General features: G+C 37.8%; 1 protein-coding gene across 1 annotated transcript; it reads right to left on the bottom strand.

Moving 5' to 3' along the window:
• Window positions 1–14,310: 14,310 nt before the first annotated feature.
• On the bottom strand, window positions 14,311–20,000 carry Ttc30 (tetratricopeptide repeat domain 30; the record flags this gene model as incomplete). The annotated part of the gene is given in 10 exon segments (XM_070120729.1): window positions 14,311–15,132; window positions 15,250–15,362; window positions 15,709–15,804; window positions 16,322–16,497; window positions 16,890–17,100; window positions 17,289–17,485; window positions 17,729–17,917; window positions 18,568–18,647; window positions 19,546–19,710; window positions 19,916–20,000. Coding segments are annotated over 10 exon segments (1,443 nt in total), but the record flags the coding sequence as incomplete, so codon positions are not given.

Below are 20,000 nucleotides of genomic sequence, written 5' to 3'. Positions count from 1 at the left end.
TCAAAATCATGGTGATTTATAACGATTACCTATAAATTCAAATTTGAAATTATGATGATTTATACCGCGCATGAAAACAAGATGGCTTTGGGTGTGTCGATGAATAAATCAAAATATTTTTTTTATAGTTTATGTGCAAGGAAATCTCATTTACTGACTTTTTTTTAAATCTATCTCTGCAATTAGTTCACGGCACTTATGCAATTCCGAGTTAATAACGGTGATTAGCCATTTGAATCGAAACTGTGCAATCAGCTTTATTCTGAATCATAGAAATGTAACCAAGTAGGTTTTTCTCGAGAAGCAACTTTTCATATTCTCCATAGAGATATTTTGATCGCCGAGTATACGATAAAAAGTTATATGAAGGTGAGTCACACAGCCGCGTGGGTATGAATTATTTATCAATATTCTCCTCCACTTCTCAGTAAGCCGATTTCTACTCTTCTCCCGGCCCTTCTCTCTCTTTCTTCTGCACTCCTACTACTTCTTCTTCTCCCTCCTCCTTCTCCCCAATGTATACTTCTTTTTCTTCTTTTCTTTTTCTCCTCTTCCTCTCCTCTTCTTCTTCTTTCGAAGATGCTTCTTCTCATTCTCAGTCTGTCTCAATTTCATTTTCATTCGCATTTCCCATCTGCTTCTCTCCATCTTCTTCTTCTTTCTCTTTCTTTTCCTCTTCAACTTTCTCCTCCTCATATTCCTCTCCCTCTTCCCCTCCCCACCTTCGTTCTCTACATGAGCCTTTCCCACCTTCTCCTCTGATATTCCCCTTACCCTCCTTTACCTGCTGATCTTTCTCTTCTTCCTTTTATTCCTCTCCTCCTCTTCCTCTTTATTTCACTACTCCGCATTACCCTCTCCCTTGTCCTCTTCGGCCTTTCCCGTCTCCTCCTTCCCTTTCCCCTGCTCCTTTTCTCCTCCTTCTCCTTCGTCTCCTTTTCTTTCTCCTTCCCCTCCTTCTATCCTTTCTCATGCTTCACCTCCCCCCCCCCTACCCTGCCTTCGACTTTTCCCTCCTGCTCTTCCAACCTCCCGTCTAAAAAAAATCAATATGTATCAATCACATATATGAACGTCAATAAAAAGTTCTCTAATCCCTCTTTTTTCTTTAATCCAGACCATTTTTTCCCTCACTCATCCCATCTCCGTTCCTACTACCATCCCCTCCTCTTATTTCCCCTTCCCGCTTCCCTTCTTTATACTCTTCTCGCCTCTCTATCCGCTCTCTCTCCCTCCTCTTACTTTCTTACCCCTCCTCCTTACTCCTTACTTCTCTCACCCTAACCCTCTTGCTTCTTCCCACCCTCCCTTATCCTTTTGCATTCCTATCTCCGCCCCTCTTTTACGTCCCTGCCTCCTCCCCCTTCTCTCTTCTCTTACTTCTTTACTCCTACCTTCCCACGTTCCCACTCTCAGTTCCCTGCCCCTTCATCTTCCTTTCTGCCCCTTTCACTTCCCAGCCCTTTCCTCTCCCCCTCTCGCTTGCCTGCCCCTTCCTCTTCCTCTCACTTCCCTCCCCCTCCCACTTCCCCCCTACACCTCTCACTTCCCTGCCCCTTCCTCTTCCTCTCTCCCCCTCTCACTTCCCTGTCCCTTCCTCTTCCCCTCTCCCCCTCTCACTTCCCTGCCCCTTCCTTTTCCCGTCATTCCTCTACTACTCATACTATTCTGCTCCACCCCTCCTATTTCCCTACCCCTCCCCTTCCCTCTTTCACTCTTACTTTCCTATTCCTCCCCTTATCCTCTCGCCTTCTTACTTCCCTGACCCTTCCCTTTCATTTTGCTCTTACTATTATGCTCCTCCCCTCCCCTTCTCCCCTTTCACTTCCTTACCCCTCCCCTCCCCATCTCCCACTCTCCCTTTCCTACCCCTCCCCATCTCCCACTCTCACTTCCCTACCCCTCTCCTTACTCTCTCCCACTCTCACTTCCCTGCCCCTTATCCTCGCTTTTACTCCCTTTTACCCCCACCCCCTCTATTTTATAACTCTTTCCTTTGTGAAATTATCAGAGGCATAAATAAGTCTGATAAAAACGGAAAATCAAAACACAAGTTACCTTTGAGTTGTTTGTGTTTTCAGAGTTTTGTCGGATTTTTTTTCTGGTTATGATGAAGGTTTTTTTTTTAAGGTAAAGCAGTCTTTTTAGTGAGACAGTTTAATTCAGTATATACAATTCTCCCTCTCTCCTTTTTTTCCTGTTGCACTTTTTTCTATATACCTTTCTTTTTCAATTCCTTTTGGATCTTCCGCTCTCTTTTTCTCCCTTTCCCCTTTTATCTTCCTCTCCCTCTTCCTCTTCCTTTCCCTTTCTCTCTCCCTCTCCCTTCTCCTCTTTCCTCTCTTCTTTGCACTCCCAACTCTCCCTAAGCTAGACACTTCAGAAAAAGGTAATTTCCCTTTTCTTTCCCTCTCTCTTTTTCGCACTTTTATCGTACGTGTGAATGTCTCCAAATGTTGAATGTTACAGGACGAAGCTCTTATCGACTGTTATCTTTCTTTACTTTTATCTAAACACACTTTGCCAGCGAGAGAGAGCGGGGAGAAGTTGGACAGAGGCACAGACACTGAGAGGGAAATGTACCTTAATGTTCGCTTCGAAACTTCTGTCTGATTACACACATACACATGCACACACATACACATATATACACACAAACATACATTTGTGTGTATATATACATATATATATACATATATATATAAATATATATATATGAATATATATATATATATATATATATATATATATATATATAAACATACACATTGCATATCATTTGTCATGAATTTGTAAATATCCATTTTTCATCAGTGAGCACGTACTGAACATGGAATCACAGACAATCCCACTGAGAAAAAATATTTGTACTCACAAACCGAACGGTTGAATATGAATACTTCACAGTTAGAATAAATATATACACAAATATATATATACATATATATATATATATATATATATATATATATATATATATATATATAGAGAGAGAGAGAGAGAGAGAGAGAGAGAGAGAGAGAGAGAGATACATTTAAATGTATATATGTATGCATATACATATTCTACATGTATATTTGCAAATATACATACAGATAAATACGCACTATATATATATATATATATATATATATATATATATATATATATATATATATATATACATATATATATATATACTGTTTGTAAATACTTATGCGCGCGCGCGCGCGCGTGTGTGTGTGTGTGTGTGTGTGTGTGTGTGTGTGTGCGCGCGCGCGCGTGCGTTTACATATATACATATGTATGTATGTACAAACTCACTAATAAAGACAGACAGATAGAGAGAGAGACATGCCATTGCTGCTGAATTAAAGATTTTCAGTCTATTGCGCTAATGTACTGAAATAGCGGACGAATAAGGAGCCACTCGCTTAACTGGCTCCCCAGCGCTGAGAATAGAGATAAATTTCAGATCAATGGCCCTATGCGGCATCTCAACCTCCCCCCCCCCCCCCCCCCCCCCGCAGCATCCAGTCCTTCCCCTACCATCTCTGACCCTCCCCGTCCCACCCTGGCCCTCCCCACCCCTTCCTTTTGCCCTCCCCGCCTTTCCCATCCCCTCTCCGGTCCTTTCTGGCCCTCCCTGGCTTTTTCTGGCCCTCCTCTTGTTCCTCCCCAACACACTTTGCTCCACACACAGTCTTGCAGACACGTTGATATTTGATTCCTTGTTTTTCGTTATTCTTGGGTTCGTTGATTTCTCCTCCTCTTGTCTTTTCTCCTCTCCTCCTCCCTTCCTTTTTTCCGTCTTCTTCCACAGGCTTGTTATCCATTATCCTCTTCCTCTTTTCCTCATCATCCTCCCCATCTTCATAATCTCCTCCCTTCCTTCAACAGTCACTCATCTTCTCACTCTTCCCTATCTTCCTCTTTTCATTCTTCCTTATTTCATTTTCTCACTACGCATCATTCTCTTCTCACTCTTCATTTTGCTTTTCTCACTCTTCCTCCTTTTACTTTTCTCACTCTTTCACATTATCTTCTCTTCTTCATTCTCATAATTTCAATCTTCCTCATTCTCCTCTTTTCACTATCCTTTATCGCTGTTCCTCATTCCCTCTTCATATACTTCTTTCCGTTTTCCTTACCTTTCTCAACTCATTCCTTCATTATCATAATCACCATCATCATCCTCTTGTTTTTTCTGCTATTCTTTCTTAACAGAAAAGATAAAAGAAAAAAAAGATAAACTGTCCTTTCAAGTTTCTTCCATTAATTTGGTCAACATACTTAAGAAATGATTTAAGAATCATTTCTCATTCCAAGTATAAAAGATTCCTCCAAAATGATTAATCGTTTCTTTTTAATCTACATTTGATAATTTAATAACTTCCCGGACAATATTTCTTTTCATTCGTGTTAAGTATTTTCATCATTATATTAATTAGTTTTATTTGGTAGAATTTATCGCGATAATTGTTTATAGTGAAGTAACTCTTGTTGCTATTGATGATGTTGCTTTGGCCTCTGTTATTGCTGTTTTTATTGAATTTTGTTGTTAATGTTGTTATTGTCTGCTGTTGTTTTTGACATCGCTGCTGCAAGAATTGTTATCATGCTGGATTTTTTGTTTATTTGTGTTTTTTGTTGTTGCAGCAGTTGTCGCAGTTATTGCTTTGTTATCATTACAGGTATATGGCCATCATTGATATTATCTACATCAATACTAGTGTTGCTATCACTTGATATCTGCGTTCTTATTGCTTCGATAAAAATTGTCATTAATAGCAATAGCGACGTTTCAGAAATGACACTGATAACCATATCATAATAACAAGCCTATTCGATAGCAATAAATGATCATAACAATGCTATTAGTCGACATAAATCAAACGATATCACTGATAAGAGATAAGACTAGCGATAGGAAAAACATATATTGCACACCAGCTCATCTTCCTCCCCCTCCCCCATTCGCCCACCGTCATCCTCTTCCCACTACCTCTCACCACCTCCTATTCTCTTTCTCTCTCTTCGTCTTCTCTCCTCCCCTTTCCTTCAAAACGTTTTTTATCTCCCCCTCACCCTTTCTTTCTCTTTTATCCTTCCTATCTATCAATCTCTTTTTCCGCAATTTCACCTCTCTCTCTCTCTCTCTCTCTCTCTCTCTCTCTCTCTCTCTCTCTCTCTCTCTCTCTCTCTCTCTCTCTCTCTCTCTCTCTCTCTTATTCAAAGATCAAGAGGTCAACTTTCAACCGGTCATGCAACGGCAAACTCATGACGACTTAACCCACACTGAATGACTCATGACGGAGGCTGACTTTACCAAAGGCCGTGAGTCACGAGTGATAAGATTTTTTTTCTTGTGTGTTTGTATTTCGGTCAATTCATTTGCTTCTGACTGCCAGGGTTTGTTAATCCTTTGAAGGCGAAACTATTCGTTTTTCCCCCGACTGCATATGTACATTTTTCCTCGTCTATATATACATAAATACATATATATACATACATATACATATAAATACACACACACACACACACACATATATATATATATATTGACCTATAATTACATATATACATATTCATATTATATTCATACATAAATGCATACATGTATACATACATATATATATATACATACATATATATACATATATTAATTTATAAGCATATATGTATACATGTATATACATATACATATAAATATAGAAGTATAGATATTAATACATACATCAATAAATACATATACACAAGAAAAATGCAGAGACTAGAGACGCGCACAATCTCACAACACACCAGAGAACTAGGTCGCCTTTAAATCTTTCCAAAAAGCATTCGCCAAAAAAATAAAGAATTTCCTAACGCGAAAACATCAGTAAATATCTCACAGACAATGTAAGAATCAACCCCAGGCACTTTTTTTAGATTCTTCAAGACGCGCAGACAGGACACCACAAAGCTACACTTAAAAGACCAAAACGACACCTCTGTTATCACACTAAAACACAAAGCACCCATACTCAACACAGTTCCACCGTTTTCACACAAGAAAACTTCATTACAACGAACATGCCAGAAGGACCCAAACGACCCACCCGACTCTCGACATTAGGGAAGACGGAATACAGAAAGTACTGTAGACACTGGACACTAACGACCAAATCCCTCCCTTTCTTCCTCAAAACCTATGCCCCCATCCTCCAAATCATCTTCCGGCAAGCCCTCAGGACTTCAACTGGTTTTGCGTAGACGTTACCCTATTTTCAAAATAGATGACCAGACTCAACCATTTGGACGTAAATATACTAATTGATACGCAACACGAATCCCAACTGGTAACGTAAAGATAATATAAGCTTGAATTTTATGTGAGCTACAATTCTGCAGTATGTAGAAACCCAAAGTAGTCAGTAATGGTGTAAAAAATCAAAGTAAAAAGCAAACTAAACTACTGTATCCACAGGAATAGGGTGGAGCCGTTTGGCGAGAGCGCATCAAATTAGGTGTCGTAAAGAAAATTAAGCTGCAGCTTTTTCTTGTCTATAAACAACTTTTGGCCACCGGAAATGAAGACTATAGACAATATACAACACAAAGCAAACTGGGTTTCCTGTGGAGGAATCAACATGGCTGTACACACTTGTCCGTACAACACTAGAGCACACACTCAAATGTCAATAAACCAGAAAAGATAAACACCGTAGCAGCAAGGTTCTTTACAATTTCATTAAAACTCATCCCATAACAATACGTATCACACAACAATCGAATATGAACACCCTTACATTACACAGACAAACACGCAGATTAACCTATGTTTAAAAACAATCAAATTGACATAAATAAGCACGATTATGTACACCATGCAAACAAAACTAACACCCATAACGATTACTACCAGAAATCACATACATCACATACATAAAACACCAACCCTTAACCACCCTCGCTCAATATAAGCGTTATATACGTTAATGCACGGTGCCCTAAGCTCAAATCCAACTGAGATTGAGAAAGAACTTAATAGTTTTCACCTCATTCATAAAAATACAATTTACGCTGTAAAAAAGAAAAAAAATGCTAAAGGTACAAAAGTGGGACCCAGCAAGTGTACTGAAATATAGTTCAGGAACTATGTATATACCTATATATAAATATATTAATATACACATAAACGCATACACACATACACATATATGTACACACACACACACACACACACACACACAAATATATATATATATATATATATATATATATATATATATATATATATATATATATATATACATATATAATCAAAGTATCTGACGCCGATGAGGGCACATAGCCGTATCCACCCTTAGCTTCCAATCTCAGGAATCCCTCATGGCGAGTCCCCATGAGGGAAGAGCTAAAGGGATCTTTGGTTCTTCACGATAGGTCTGATCGAGCTGCCCAAGCCACGACTTCCTATGTCTTCTCATGGGCCTCCTCCATGCAGGATTGTCTTGTAAAATGACAACCTGAATGGACAGAGTCATCCACAGGGAAACAAGTCAGGTGCCCCTATAGCCTAAGTGGCCAGTCACGGATTATGCAAGTAAGAGGTCCCATGCCGGCCTCACGGTGTACAATTGGACACATGGTTCTGCCAACTGTACCCCCATGATCCGCCATAGGGACTTGTTACGAAAGACATCGTGCGACTCCAAGGCACTAAATAGCATCCAGGTTTCCCTTCCATGGAGCAAACCTGGCAGTATCAAGTCCTTGAAGACGCGTAACTTAGTCCTTCTGCATATAGGTACTGGCACCTCCAAATACTCTTGCTGACTGAGTTCATGGCTCCTGCTGCTAGACCAATCCATCTAATGACTTCTTGGTCTGACTGACCAGACATGTCAAGCTATCTGTGACTTCAATGTCCTCGCCGCAAGCCTGTACTGACTGAATAGGTTCTCCTAACAGGCCCCCCAAATCCTGGATCTTGGTTTTGGTCCGGGAAAACTTTACGCTTCGCCTGATTACTGAATGCATCAAGAGCTACCACCAGAGACTCCAGGGACTCAGATAGGATAACAGCATCGGCAAAATCGAGGTCCGCGATCTTGATATTGCCCAGTGTTGCTCCACACTGACTTTGGATAGTAGCTCTGCCTACTACCCAGTCCATGCAAATGTTGAAAAGAGTCGGTGCAAGGAAACAACCTTGCCTCACTCCTGCGTTAATAGGAAAGAAGCTCGACAGACACCCATCACACTTTACAGCACTTTCAGTACTAATATCTAGGCTTGATAATATACCAATAATCCGTGTCGGAAATCCCCTAAGTCCATGTATATCTCACAGTTACTCGCGATTCACGGAGTTAAAAGCCTTCTAGAGGTCTATGTATGCTGTAAGCAGCCCTTGGCCGAACTCACGACGGCGTTCTACAATGACTAAAAGCACAAGGTTATGATATATTGTGGACTTGCCAAGAGTGAATGCAGACTGCTCCGATCTTTGGTGTTTCAGTAGGTGGTTGGTTGTGGATCCCTTTCAGAAGAATGTGGGCGAAAAACCTTGCCTGGTAAATTGAGCAATGTGATACCACAGTAGTTGCCACAGTCCCAACGATCCCCATTTCCCCTTCCAAAGAGGGATGACCACGCCCCTCAACAGGTCAGAGGGAATGGGACCGGATTGCCAGATGGCAGCCAGGACAGTATACAAGCCCCATGCCATAGGTTCACCCCCAGCATTTAGCAGTTCAGCAGGAATATTGCATATGCCTGTAGCCTTCCCACCCTTCAGCTTAGAGATCGCCTACCTAACACACACACACACACACACACACACACACACACACACACACACACACACACACACACACACACACACACACACACACACACACACACACACACAACGTGTGAATATGTATACACTCTTTATACACATACCAGATATTTTGAAAAGTATAAGAAGAGAAAAATATAAACCCGAGCCAAGACTAGTATTTTGAATGATAAAGAAAGTGGGAAAAAACAAAGCTATGATTCCGTCACGGAAGTTTCGACTCTACGAACTATGTGCGAACGAACGAATAACCTTCCTAACCTAAAACCTTCCTAACCTAGAAGTTTAGCTCCCCGGAACCCTCCCGAATCGCTAAATAAACCCATCCTTTTCCCAATAAACACAATTCGTACCGGAATGCATTATCTATAACAATATTCTTACATTAAACAATGCAACATGGACTTACCTTACAGTGAAGGAAAGGGCGGCTGGGAAGTGGCCAACCTCTCACGAACTGCTACAACTAAAACACTATTGTTAAACTTCACTGAATTTAGTGTTATCCCCGAGATCGTAATAATGTCAATAAGTTTGTTTTCACGAGAAAATGGGGAAAGATACACAGAGAGCACAATCACCGATCCTCACTACCGAAACGAACAATGAATACTGAGGCAACTGAAATTGTCACATTTGCCGGTAGATGGCTACTTATGTTAAACTTATCGTCATCAGATAAATATAAAATGATGTACATATATCGAGGAGAGAAGGGAGAAAAGACAGAATAAGAACAATAAATGCCGTGAATAAATCGTATAAAATTTTGAATATTGTTAGCTTACCATTTTCGTTAATCTAGGAACCACAGAAAACGTAACCGAGACACGCTAAACATTTAATTATAATCACTCGATTTTATCAATCAACCTTTACATCAGCTCTGTTTACGAGTGACGATTATTTTACGTGCCTTGTATTACATATTCTAGAACTACATTGATTTTTCTGTTTATGGGGAGCTATTTTTCAGCATTTGTACAACATACCTAAGCTTTATTTATGATTACATAATTTAGCAAGATATCTACACTTCTAATATCTTGTAATATCACTTTATTTAAATTTGGTTTGTGTCCTGCGTGTATTTTCTGTAAAAAAAGTGTGCCCGTTTGAATTTCCTTGACCAAAATATGTAGGCCTATCACAACGTGCAATGTAGTTTTATATATGAAAAATTAACTTAATGTCATTCAAACCGTTCTCAAAAGAAGCAATTCAGTGCTTGGTAAAATATTGTTACTCGTTAAACTATTGGGTCTGTTATTCTCATTAGAACACTGATGGATTACAAACTTCGGCCAACCATTTTTCGAACGCAGAGTGATTTAATGCCCAGTTATTTTGATTCATCGCTTGTCGAAATATATCATATTTCCTTAAAACTTTCGGCAGCATATTTACTTGCGCTGTAAGAACTACAGTGATATTTCAATTTGTAATTTTAAAAAATATGATGGGAGGTGTGTGTAGACGCATCAGAAGAAAATTTTGTTTCTTCAGGTATATTCACCTAAATATATACACACCGCACGTCCACGTGTGTGTAATATATATGGATATATATATATATACATATATATATATATATATATATATATATATATATATGTATGTGTGTGTGTGTGTGTGTGTGTGTGTGTGTGTGTATACATACATACATACATATATATATATATATATATATATATATATATATATATATATATATATATATATATATATATATATATATATATATATATATATATATATATATATATAAACACACATATATGTATATATTGTATATGTATATATGTGTGTGCTTCGTGTGTGTATGCATGTGTGTGTGTGTGTGTGTGTGTGTGTGTGTGTGTGTGTACATACATATATATATATATATATATATATATATATATATATATATATATATATAAAGAGAGAGAGAGAGAGAGAGAGAGAGAGAGAGAGAGAGCAAGGAGAGAGAGAGAGATTCATATATATATATATATATATATATATATATATATATATATATATATATATATATATATATATATATATATATATATATATATATATATATATACACACACATATATGTATATATTGTATATGTATATGTATGTGTTTCGTGTGTGTATGCATGTGTGTGTGTTTCGTGTGTGTGTGTGTGTGTGTGTGTGTGTGTGTGTGTGTGTGTGTGTGTGTGTGTGTGTGTGTGTGTGTGTGTGTGTGTGTGTGTGTGTGTGTGCGTATGTTTCGCGCGCGTGTGTGTAAGTGTGTGTGCGCATGTGTGTGTGTGTGTGCACTCGATAGCGTATAACTGTGTGTCCACATGTGTTAAAATGCCTTTACAGCTAGTTTGCCCGTCCAAGTTTAGCCCTTTAATCAAATCGCCAAGTCCTAATTTCCTCCTTTCCAGTCCACGTGTTCCGTTGAATCCTTTAACGTGTACTGTTATGATCCAAAGTTTTTGAGCCGACGGGCTAAACGGGGATAGGAGAGTTGGTGGGGACGGTCTGCGAGGACAATGAATTTTCTACCTCGTTGTTAGTTTGTTCATACGACGTAACAGTTGAACTGTATTAAATTGATAATACGAAACGATTTTGCAACACAGGGGCGTTACGCAGTAGAATCGTCGTCTCGAAATAATCAGTCAATCGGCGCACTCACTTGCACGTTCAGCATTCCGAACTAGCAATCTCCCAGGTTTTCAGGGATATTCCTGCAGTCCTCTGTATTTCAAAGGCATTGAGGTAAATAATAGTGACTTAACTTCAGTCACTTGTCATATAAAAAAAACAGCTCATGATCGCGATCATAAGGCAGACGACAGATGGCAATATGTTGCAGTCTTAAAGTTCTGGTTGTAACCAATATATTCAACATTCTTGAATAATAGAATATAATTATTTTCGTATCCTGTGTGAAATTCGCAATTCTCTAAAACTACGCTTTTTACAGAAGGTTGCAGGTTCTGTCATTTTTTTTTCCAAAAATATAAACTACAACTACAACGTTGGCTTTCCTATTACCACGCTACAAATCTACTGAATCTTTCAATTATCAGTGTTTGACTCTGCAATCAATATGTAGATGCCTTTCCTATTATCATTCTAGTTTGTTTCTACCTCCCTAAACATCTATGCCCCTCGGCAGGCGTATAGAAATGGAGTTTTCAAGATTTGTGTTAATGTTTAGGCGACGCCGGAGACCCTCCTACACTTTTCAATTGGTTATTGCAATTATTATAATTACCCTGCGTCACGACACTGAACCTTGATATAGTGCTATGATGTTTATTACCTTAACTTTATTCATCAAACATACAAAATAATATACTGACAAATTCGTACTATATTATTCGTTGTGACAACATTTTGTGAGCAAATGAGGGGGATATTCACTCTGGCGGTCCCCTCGTGAACCCTTCCTCCCCGCCAACCTCCTACCTCATATAAGCCGTCGCCCAGACTGGTACAAGGGATAGGAGAGGGTGGGGTTACAGAAACTGAGCTGTAGCAGCACTTCGTTTAGATTCCTCCTCCAGCCAATTCATCGGTCCCAATTTCCTCCTTCAGCTAGTCCACACTCCTAACTTTCCCCCCATTTTTAATTACATGTCAAAATTTCCTACTTCAGCCAGTATACCCATTCTAATTTCTTCGATCTAGTTCAACTTTCCCTATTTCCTCCAGCCAGTTTCTCCGTCCAAAGAAAGTTTTGGCAATACTTTCTTAGGTCGCCATAAGACACTTTCTGTTACCAGGTTCTCAGATATTCAGACTTCTACATAATGAGCAGGAACGATCAAGATCTTCAATAATTACTTAATAACTATTGCATTGTGCATGATAGTGCCCTGGAATATAGATGTCGAAGGGGCTCTTCTGTAACATGGCTTATTGCTATTGTTAAACTATGTCTATCCATATGAGATATTAGATCATTCTGTGGATTAGAGGACGAACAACTATCTTCAGTTTCTTGGTTTTAGCGTTTATACTGAACCAGTGGACACGAATGGGAAGATAAGAACATTCTTTTTCGTGGAGATAAGTAATTATGGGATTGATTAGACAAAAATCTTTTGCTTTTTGATGAAAATTGACTTCTTGCAAATGGAATCAATCTTTGTGGTAGCATTGAATAAGAGAAACAAGACGAATGCTTTTATCACTCGTCAGAATTGACTCAATAAGTGTAGGTAATTTCCACTTGGAACTTAAATGATTTAAATCATGTTTTATCCCAAGATGAAGATGAGCATTTCATTTTCTTCCTTAAGAAAGTGTCATTGTTGAAGTTTAGAAGCTTGAGGCTGAATTGGGGTTGGTTAAGCTGATACTGAGGAGTCCATGGCAGAGGCCATTAAAAATTATAAAGCTCCGAAGCTCTTGGAAGAATAAATCCAGTTCAGCCACTGAGCATGCACTGACAAACTACAAGAGGCTGGAGACCATATGCAGGATTAGTGTCCCAATGAAATGCTCTCCTATACACAGTGTGCAGTGGCAAACTACCTGGTTAGTGCTTTCATATGCACATAGACATCCAAGAAATGGTAGTGCTAAAGCAAGGAAAAAACACATTATTAGATTTTCTAGTGTTCACAAAGCTATAACAAATGTCCTTTCTCTTCATTTTGTGGAATGAGGTCAATTTGCCAAGTTGACAGTGCCATGCATGTGTGAGGATAAGAAGGTTCGTGTAAATTGGCAATGGGGTGGTCGATCGGGTTTGGGGGATTGTTCATCCTGTTTACTTTCTAGTTTCTTCAAACAACAATGACTCAGTTCAGTTTAAAAACTTTCAATTATGCTTTTGTAGTAGTCACTACAGCAGTTTCACACTAGATTGGATAGAGAGAGAAATAATATAAATATGGATTTTTACAGGATGATCCTAATGTTTACTCATTCAGTTGTCACAGAGTACCAATACTCAGATTTTTTTTTTACATCCTCATTTATATGACTTTGGTCATGCAAGTGTAATCAAGGTACATATAGGGCATTTTCTACATTCACTTCAGTATATGGTCCTGAACTATAAAATGAATATCAATAGCACCAAGAAAAGAAAGAAAATTAATAAATTAATTAGCCAACACAAGCTACAGACAAATAGGTACTTCAGGTTGGTCCCTCAATTTTCTTTACTCTGGTCCATCATACTAATGTTACTAAGATTCTCTGTTATATATTGATAAAATTGCACAAAAATGTCCACAATTCTTTATCTGATACTCTAATATAACTAATTATAAGGGTGTAAAAGTGCGCATGGTTATTTGAATGGACAATTTTGGCCTATGTATGCATATATTGGAGGTAATACTGTTAATCTGAATGCCAGTTAACTTTAAAAGTTGAATAAGTAAGATTATTTGTTGTCTTCCAGATTTATAACTGGAATATAACTGTAGAATGAACTGATCATAAAATATGTATTGGTTAAGATGGGCAATTCAAAATAGCTTCTGCAGTGATATAAACAGCAAGAAAGAATAGTTTTTTATTCTTTATTCTTCACAGCATTCTTTGTTCTTTATTCTTTCAGTACAGTATTTTTTCTTATTTTGATATAGAATGATATGTTCCTTACATTTATTTGGATGTGGGACCCCCTTGCACTGGGGAAAGTGCTAAGTATATCATTTTACTACATAAATTTGCAAGAAACCAACAGGTAGCTTTGAATACCAGTTGCATTAGTTAAAATAAATAAAACTAGTTGAAGACTTTCATTCATTAGAAGATTTCACTCTGTTCAAGTATTCAAAATATATGTCAAAAATAGAATTCTGTGATTCTACAGTACACTGTTTCCCAGAGAAATTAAAAGGGAAAAAGAGAACAAAATTAACTTTGCTATATAATATCTGTTCTGGAATCTATTAAATATATTCTTTATAATAATATGTACATATATAATTGATAAGGTATCACTGTGTATAAAGCACTAAGTGATCAAATTATCACAAACTTTAAGGCGCCAAATACATGACTCAACTTACATAATGTCCTTTACTAAATCAATTAAATATTTTACAGTATCATATTTGTTTTTATCTACATTCTATATTTCTATATACAATCAGATCTTAAATAGATAAGACAATTAGTGAAATATCCCCATGACTTTAATGTCTCGTAAAAGTCACTCTCTCTCTCACTCTCCCTTTCTCTTGCTCTTTCTTTACATCTGCTGGATCTGGAGCAGGAGAGCCTTGGCAAGTCTCGATTCATATGTGACAGTGTTTTTGCCTGGGTGCATGGCCATCTCCTCCAGTGGCTGCTCGATCAGCGTCTTCACATTCCGCCCATAGACTGCCAAGATTGATAGTGCATTAGAATTTAGGTTCTAGATTTGGGAGTATAAGTGTTAGTGTTAGACAAATGAAGACAAACAGATCTTTTTAAACTCTACTCTAAAGCAAAACCAACCTTCACAATGTTCCAAGAACTGTATGCACTCCTGGATGACTGAATCCTTCACAGTTATCATGTGCTTTGCCAAATTCTCAATAAGGGACAGGAAACACCTTTTAGCATAATACCTGAAAGGAAACAAGAAAAAATTAATACCTTGACATTTGTTATATTTCAATACATATTTGCATGTAATGGAAATCTCTGAATATTAAAAAAAAAAAAAAAAAAAAAAACTGTGTTAGACTAGAAATGTGACTGAGCATTAAAAAACAAAGGGTACAAACTGGACAATCAACTTAAACCATAGAGAGTGCAGAATAATACAAATCACAAAATATGAATATATAACAAATCTGGGTTTTGCAAAATAAACCGTTCTTTCCCCATGGGATTTTCAAGTGCTAAAAAGAAATATCCTTTCACTGATTGACAGGATAGTAGCTACAGCTCATGTTCACTACTGATACTTACCATGTGTCAGTCCCAAGTTTCTTATTATAGGGCTCCAGACTCTTGATAACCCTCGAAATGCCAAACTCATAGTTGCCTTTTGCACAGTAGAGTGTTCTAGGGGGAAAAATGGAGTCAATAAAGTTTATATTTCCCTCATTATTTATTATAACAAAACACATATTCTAATCTGCTGTCTTGGTGTGTATTATATCAGTATGCTCTGTAATGTGTAGTATTATTTCTGTAAGTGGAGGATGATGTTTTATGAAATTAAATAGTCTTCCTTCAAAGGGCTTTACCAAAACAAATACACACAACTCTGATAAGAAAGTGAATAAAGTTTAAAAGGTCATTTTCATAATGATTTACTAATGAATCCAATGGAAAAAATCAGCTCCCAAAATTATTCCTTGCATATACTGATTAGAGTATACAGTATACAATAAAAATGTTGTTGATGTATTGGGTAAATTTATCAGAGAAGAATATCATCATTTCACTCAGATGGCTTACTAAAACTATAAGATAATATATCACAGACAATTAAGCAACTTTAACAACTATAAACAAATACAACTTGCAAAAACTCCTGACAGACTACATAATATTAAAAATCAAGCTATTTTCTCACCCTATCACAAGGTTAACAATGCACAAGTGGTAGATTTTCTTGTCAGGGTCTTCATATGCCAGCTGCTCTTCCTCCTTCTCAATCTTGCGCATCAGCTCCTCAGCCTCCTCATTTTGGCTTGTCATGATGTATGACACACAGAGGTTGGCTAGTACTATGGCACTCACATTCAGGATCTGTTTTTGGTGTTTTAGGAAGCAGGTATTTCATTATATGATAATTTTAGATTGTATTACTGTTGTATTATATGGTTACAGAAATATATGCTTTTGTTAAGACATATACTCACACACATGTATACGCCCGCCTCCCCTCCTACACACACACACACACACACTCAAATACATACAATCAGACAAAAATGGACATACACACTTATAATCAAGCATGAGAACTTTAATTATTGGTATTCTAATTCAAACCTTGAGGCACAATTTTGATAGACAACAGACTTACCATGCTACAAAACTTATTACAATCATCCTTACAACTAGAATTATCCTAATTATACAAATTCATAGCATGATTCATCCATTCAACATTTCTTATTCACTTATCTACAACTTACATTATCGTAGTTCTTCTTGACAATCGGCTCATAGAACCCAGTGGCTTCCTTGAACTTGTTTTCCTGCATGAAGAGCACATGTGCAACATTCAGTTTCCACACATCAGACTCGTTGCAGAACTCTACTGACTTGCGGAAGATCTTCTCTACCTGTGAGTAGTTCTCAAGATCCCAATAGATCTTTGCTTGTGCCATGAGCACAGGAATGTATCTGGGAATGGGGAATATTAGCTATCTTTTTTGTAAGGTTATGGTATGTGTTTGTATGTAGAAAGTAGTTTATTCTGTTATTTATCTGATATATATGAAATTAAATGAAGAATGCTTTAAATTTTTCATCAACAGTCCACAGTTTTCTTACTTTACATTATGATTAATAAAAAGAAGAAGGAATCTAACCTTTCAAGGACTTCTTCATACTCATTCACTGCATTTTTAACCTGGTCGTCATCATGGTTCTGGCGAGCCTCCTGCACAACCTTGGTCAGTTTCCGTAGTAATTCAATGTGTCGTGAGCCAAGTTCATCAAATTTGCGGTACGCCTCTGAAGGTGACGTTTGTTGTGTGATCAGGGCATCAAGGAAGTCAAAGAGGTGCTGGAAGTTAAAGTTCATATTTTAATATGATGAAATAGGAATACTGTGTAGATTGGAAGAGAAAAGAATAATGAAAAAAGGACATTATTAGTGTGAAATTGATGTAAGAGACTAATCCTTTTCTCTTTATCAAAGAACAAAAATTACTGATTAAATTACTCATTTACCCACTCATTTTCCCTTTACAGCAATCAGAATACCTTCAATCACCACCCCTAGCCCCCTACCCCTCCAGCTACTCACCGGTGTAAGGTACTTGTAGGTGAGGTGTGCGTTCTCTGCCAGGACATCCGCTGCCAAGTGGTAATATTCATACTTGCAGTAGAGGAGCAGGAGGTTGCCAAAGGTCTCTGGAGGGAAAGGGTTCTGACCCAGGAGGAACTGCATCTTCTCAAAGCCGTCTGTGGGCTTCGTGTCCATATTCATGAGAGCCTGAGATTGAGGAGATAATGAGATATTAACATAGGGGTACCATATTTTTCTACATGTAGACCAAGACAGTATTTATTTGTGAAGCATTCACATTATATACTAATATACATATATATATATATATATATATATATATATATATATATATATATATATATATATATATATATATAAACACACATATACAGACAGACAGACATTAATTCATTGATTCATCCACCCACCCGCCCACCCACCCATCCATCCATCCATGCATCCATCTATCTATCTATCCATCCATATGTCCATCTGTTCATCCATCCATCAATCCATGCACCCATCCACCCACCCATCCATGCATCCATCCATCTATCCACCCATCCATCTATCTATTCATCCATCTATCCACCCACCCATCCACTCATTCATCCATCCATCCATCCATCCATCCATCCATCCACCCATCCATCCATCCATCCATCCATCCATCCATCCATCCATCCATCCATCCATCCACCCAGTCATCCATCCACCCAAAACCTAAAACATTCAGGATTGCAATTACAGATGCCAACCTCTAACAACCTCAGTACTCTTTCTCCTTTCCACAAGTATCAAAGAACAGACCACATATAAACTGACAATAACTATGAATACAAAACCCAACGCACCTGATTATGGAGTGTGACAGCATCCAGTTCCTCCTCTGATCTTGGTGGCATGTCTGTTAGGGCTTCTCGAGCAGCTTCATCTACAAAACAATGGATTCATATAAAATGAACTTTACCTAGGACTGGGTATAAAAGAGGTAAGTATAAGGTTGATATAGAATGGTATGTAACATGGATGTATTAAAGATACAGAATGAATATAATCAAGGTGAAAAGAAGTGAACAGAACTGATATAATAAGAGTGGTATAAAAAAGGTAAGGCAGATATTGCCATATTGAGCAAGTGAAGCTGACACTAAATTTTACTGTAATGATAAAATAGAAATGGACACAAGTGCTATTATGTAAATGTAGCTTTGCTGAAAATAATAAGCATAATCTTCCTTCTGTTTATTTTTCAGAGCTTCATCCTTCACTTATTCGTGTTGCTTGATGTCCTATCACATCCGAGCAAAAATTTCACTGATATAACATTATCATACCATAAGCAGGGTCCCTGCACCTGGGATGATACTTAGAAGCCTAGCCAGACAACAGTCCTGACCTTATTCAATATTTTTCTAAATTCTAACCAAAATTAATAGCATTTAGCATAAATGAAAGAGGGTATGAATACTCTTAAATTATCTTCTGTTTGTCTAATTTTCTTTCCATTTACTGCTTCAATGCAAGGTCCTCAAAAAAGGATCTTAGGATTCACACTAGATTCAAATGGAGTTGGTGGACCAGCATCTCAAAAATAGAAAACAGAACTGAAGAAAACATTATTGGATATTCTAGCTTAGGTGGTAAGCCATCCATGGCTGATCTGTCACAAAGGGCAATGACAGGTTCAAAAAATAGGACATTGGCTTACACTGACAGGGACATCAACATATGCAAAGAGCATTTAAGCTGATATCAAGACTGTATTTCATGAAATAAGTATACAGTATTTTTTCTCTACTTATCAATGAGAAAAGCACAGAGTTACTCACAGTTTTTGAGTTGGTATTCAATGGCAGCTTTAAGATTAAAAGCCTCAATCAGCGCAGTTTCATGCAGAGTTAAAGTGTTACCAACACTGCGCACCTCAATGCCCTCTGTTGTCATGCCAACACTGAGCTCTGGGTGTTCACGGATCCCTCGCTCAATGATGTCAGCTTTGGTGGGGAAAATAAGGAAAATTTGTCCATGATTATTTATTTAAAGTAATTCCTTCTTGAATAAGCAACAACTGTTTTATTGAGATACATAAGAAAAATCTGCTAATATCACAGTAGAACAATTGTATTCCTTGGTAACTGTGTTATCAAGGCTCTATTAAAGTCATAATACCCCATCTAAACAAAAGTACACAAGACTCACCAATGTGCTTGAGTGCGGGAGCGTACTGCTTGAGCCGATAGTGGCACAAGGCAATGTTATAGGAGAGATGTGGCTGGTTGCCTGC

Source organism: Penaeus vannamei, chromosome 4, assembly GCF_042767895.1.
Source record: "Penaeus vannamei isolate JL-2024 chromosome 4, ASM4276789v1, whole genome shotgun sequence".
Classification (NCBI taxonomy): Eukaryota; Metazoa; Arthropoda; class Malacostraca; order Decapoda; family Penaeidae; genus Penaeus; species Penaeus vannamei.
The sequence above is the reverse complement of the archived record's forward strand: the minus strand, read 5'-3'. Positions and strand labels throughout refer to the sequence as shown.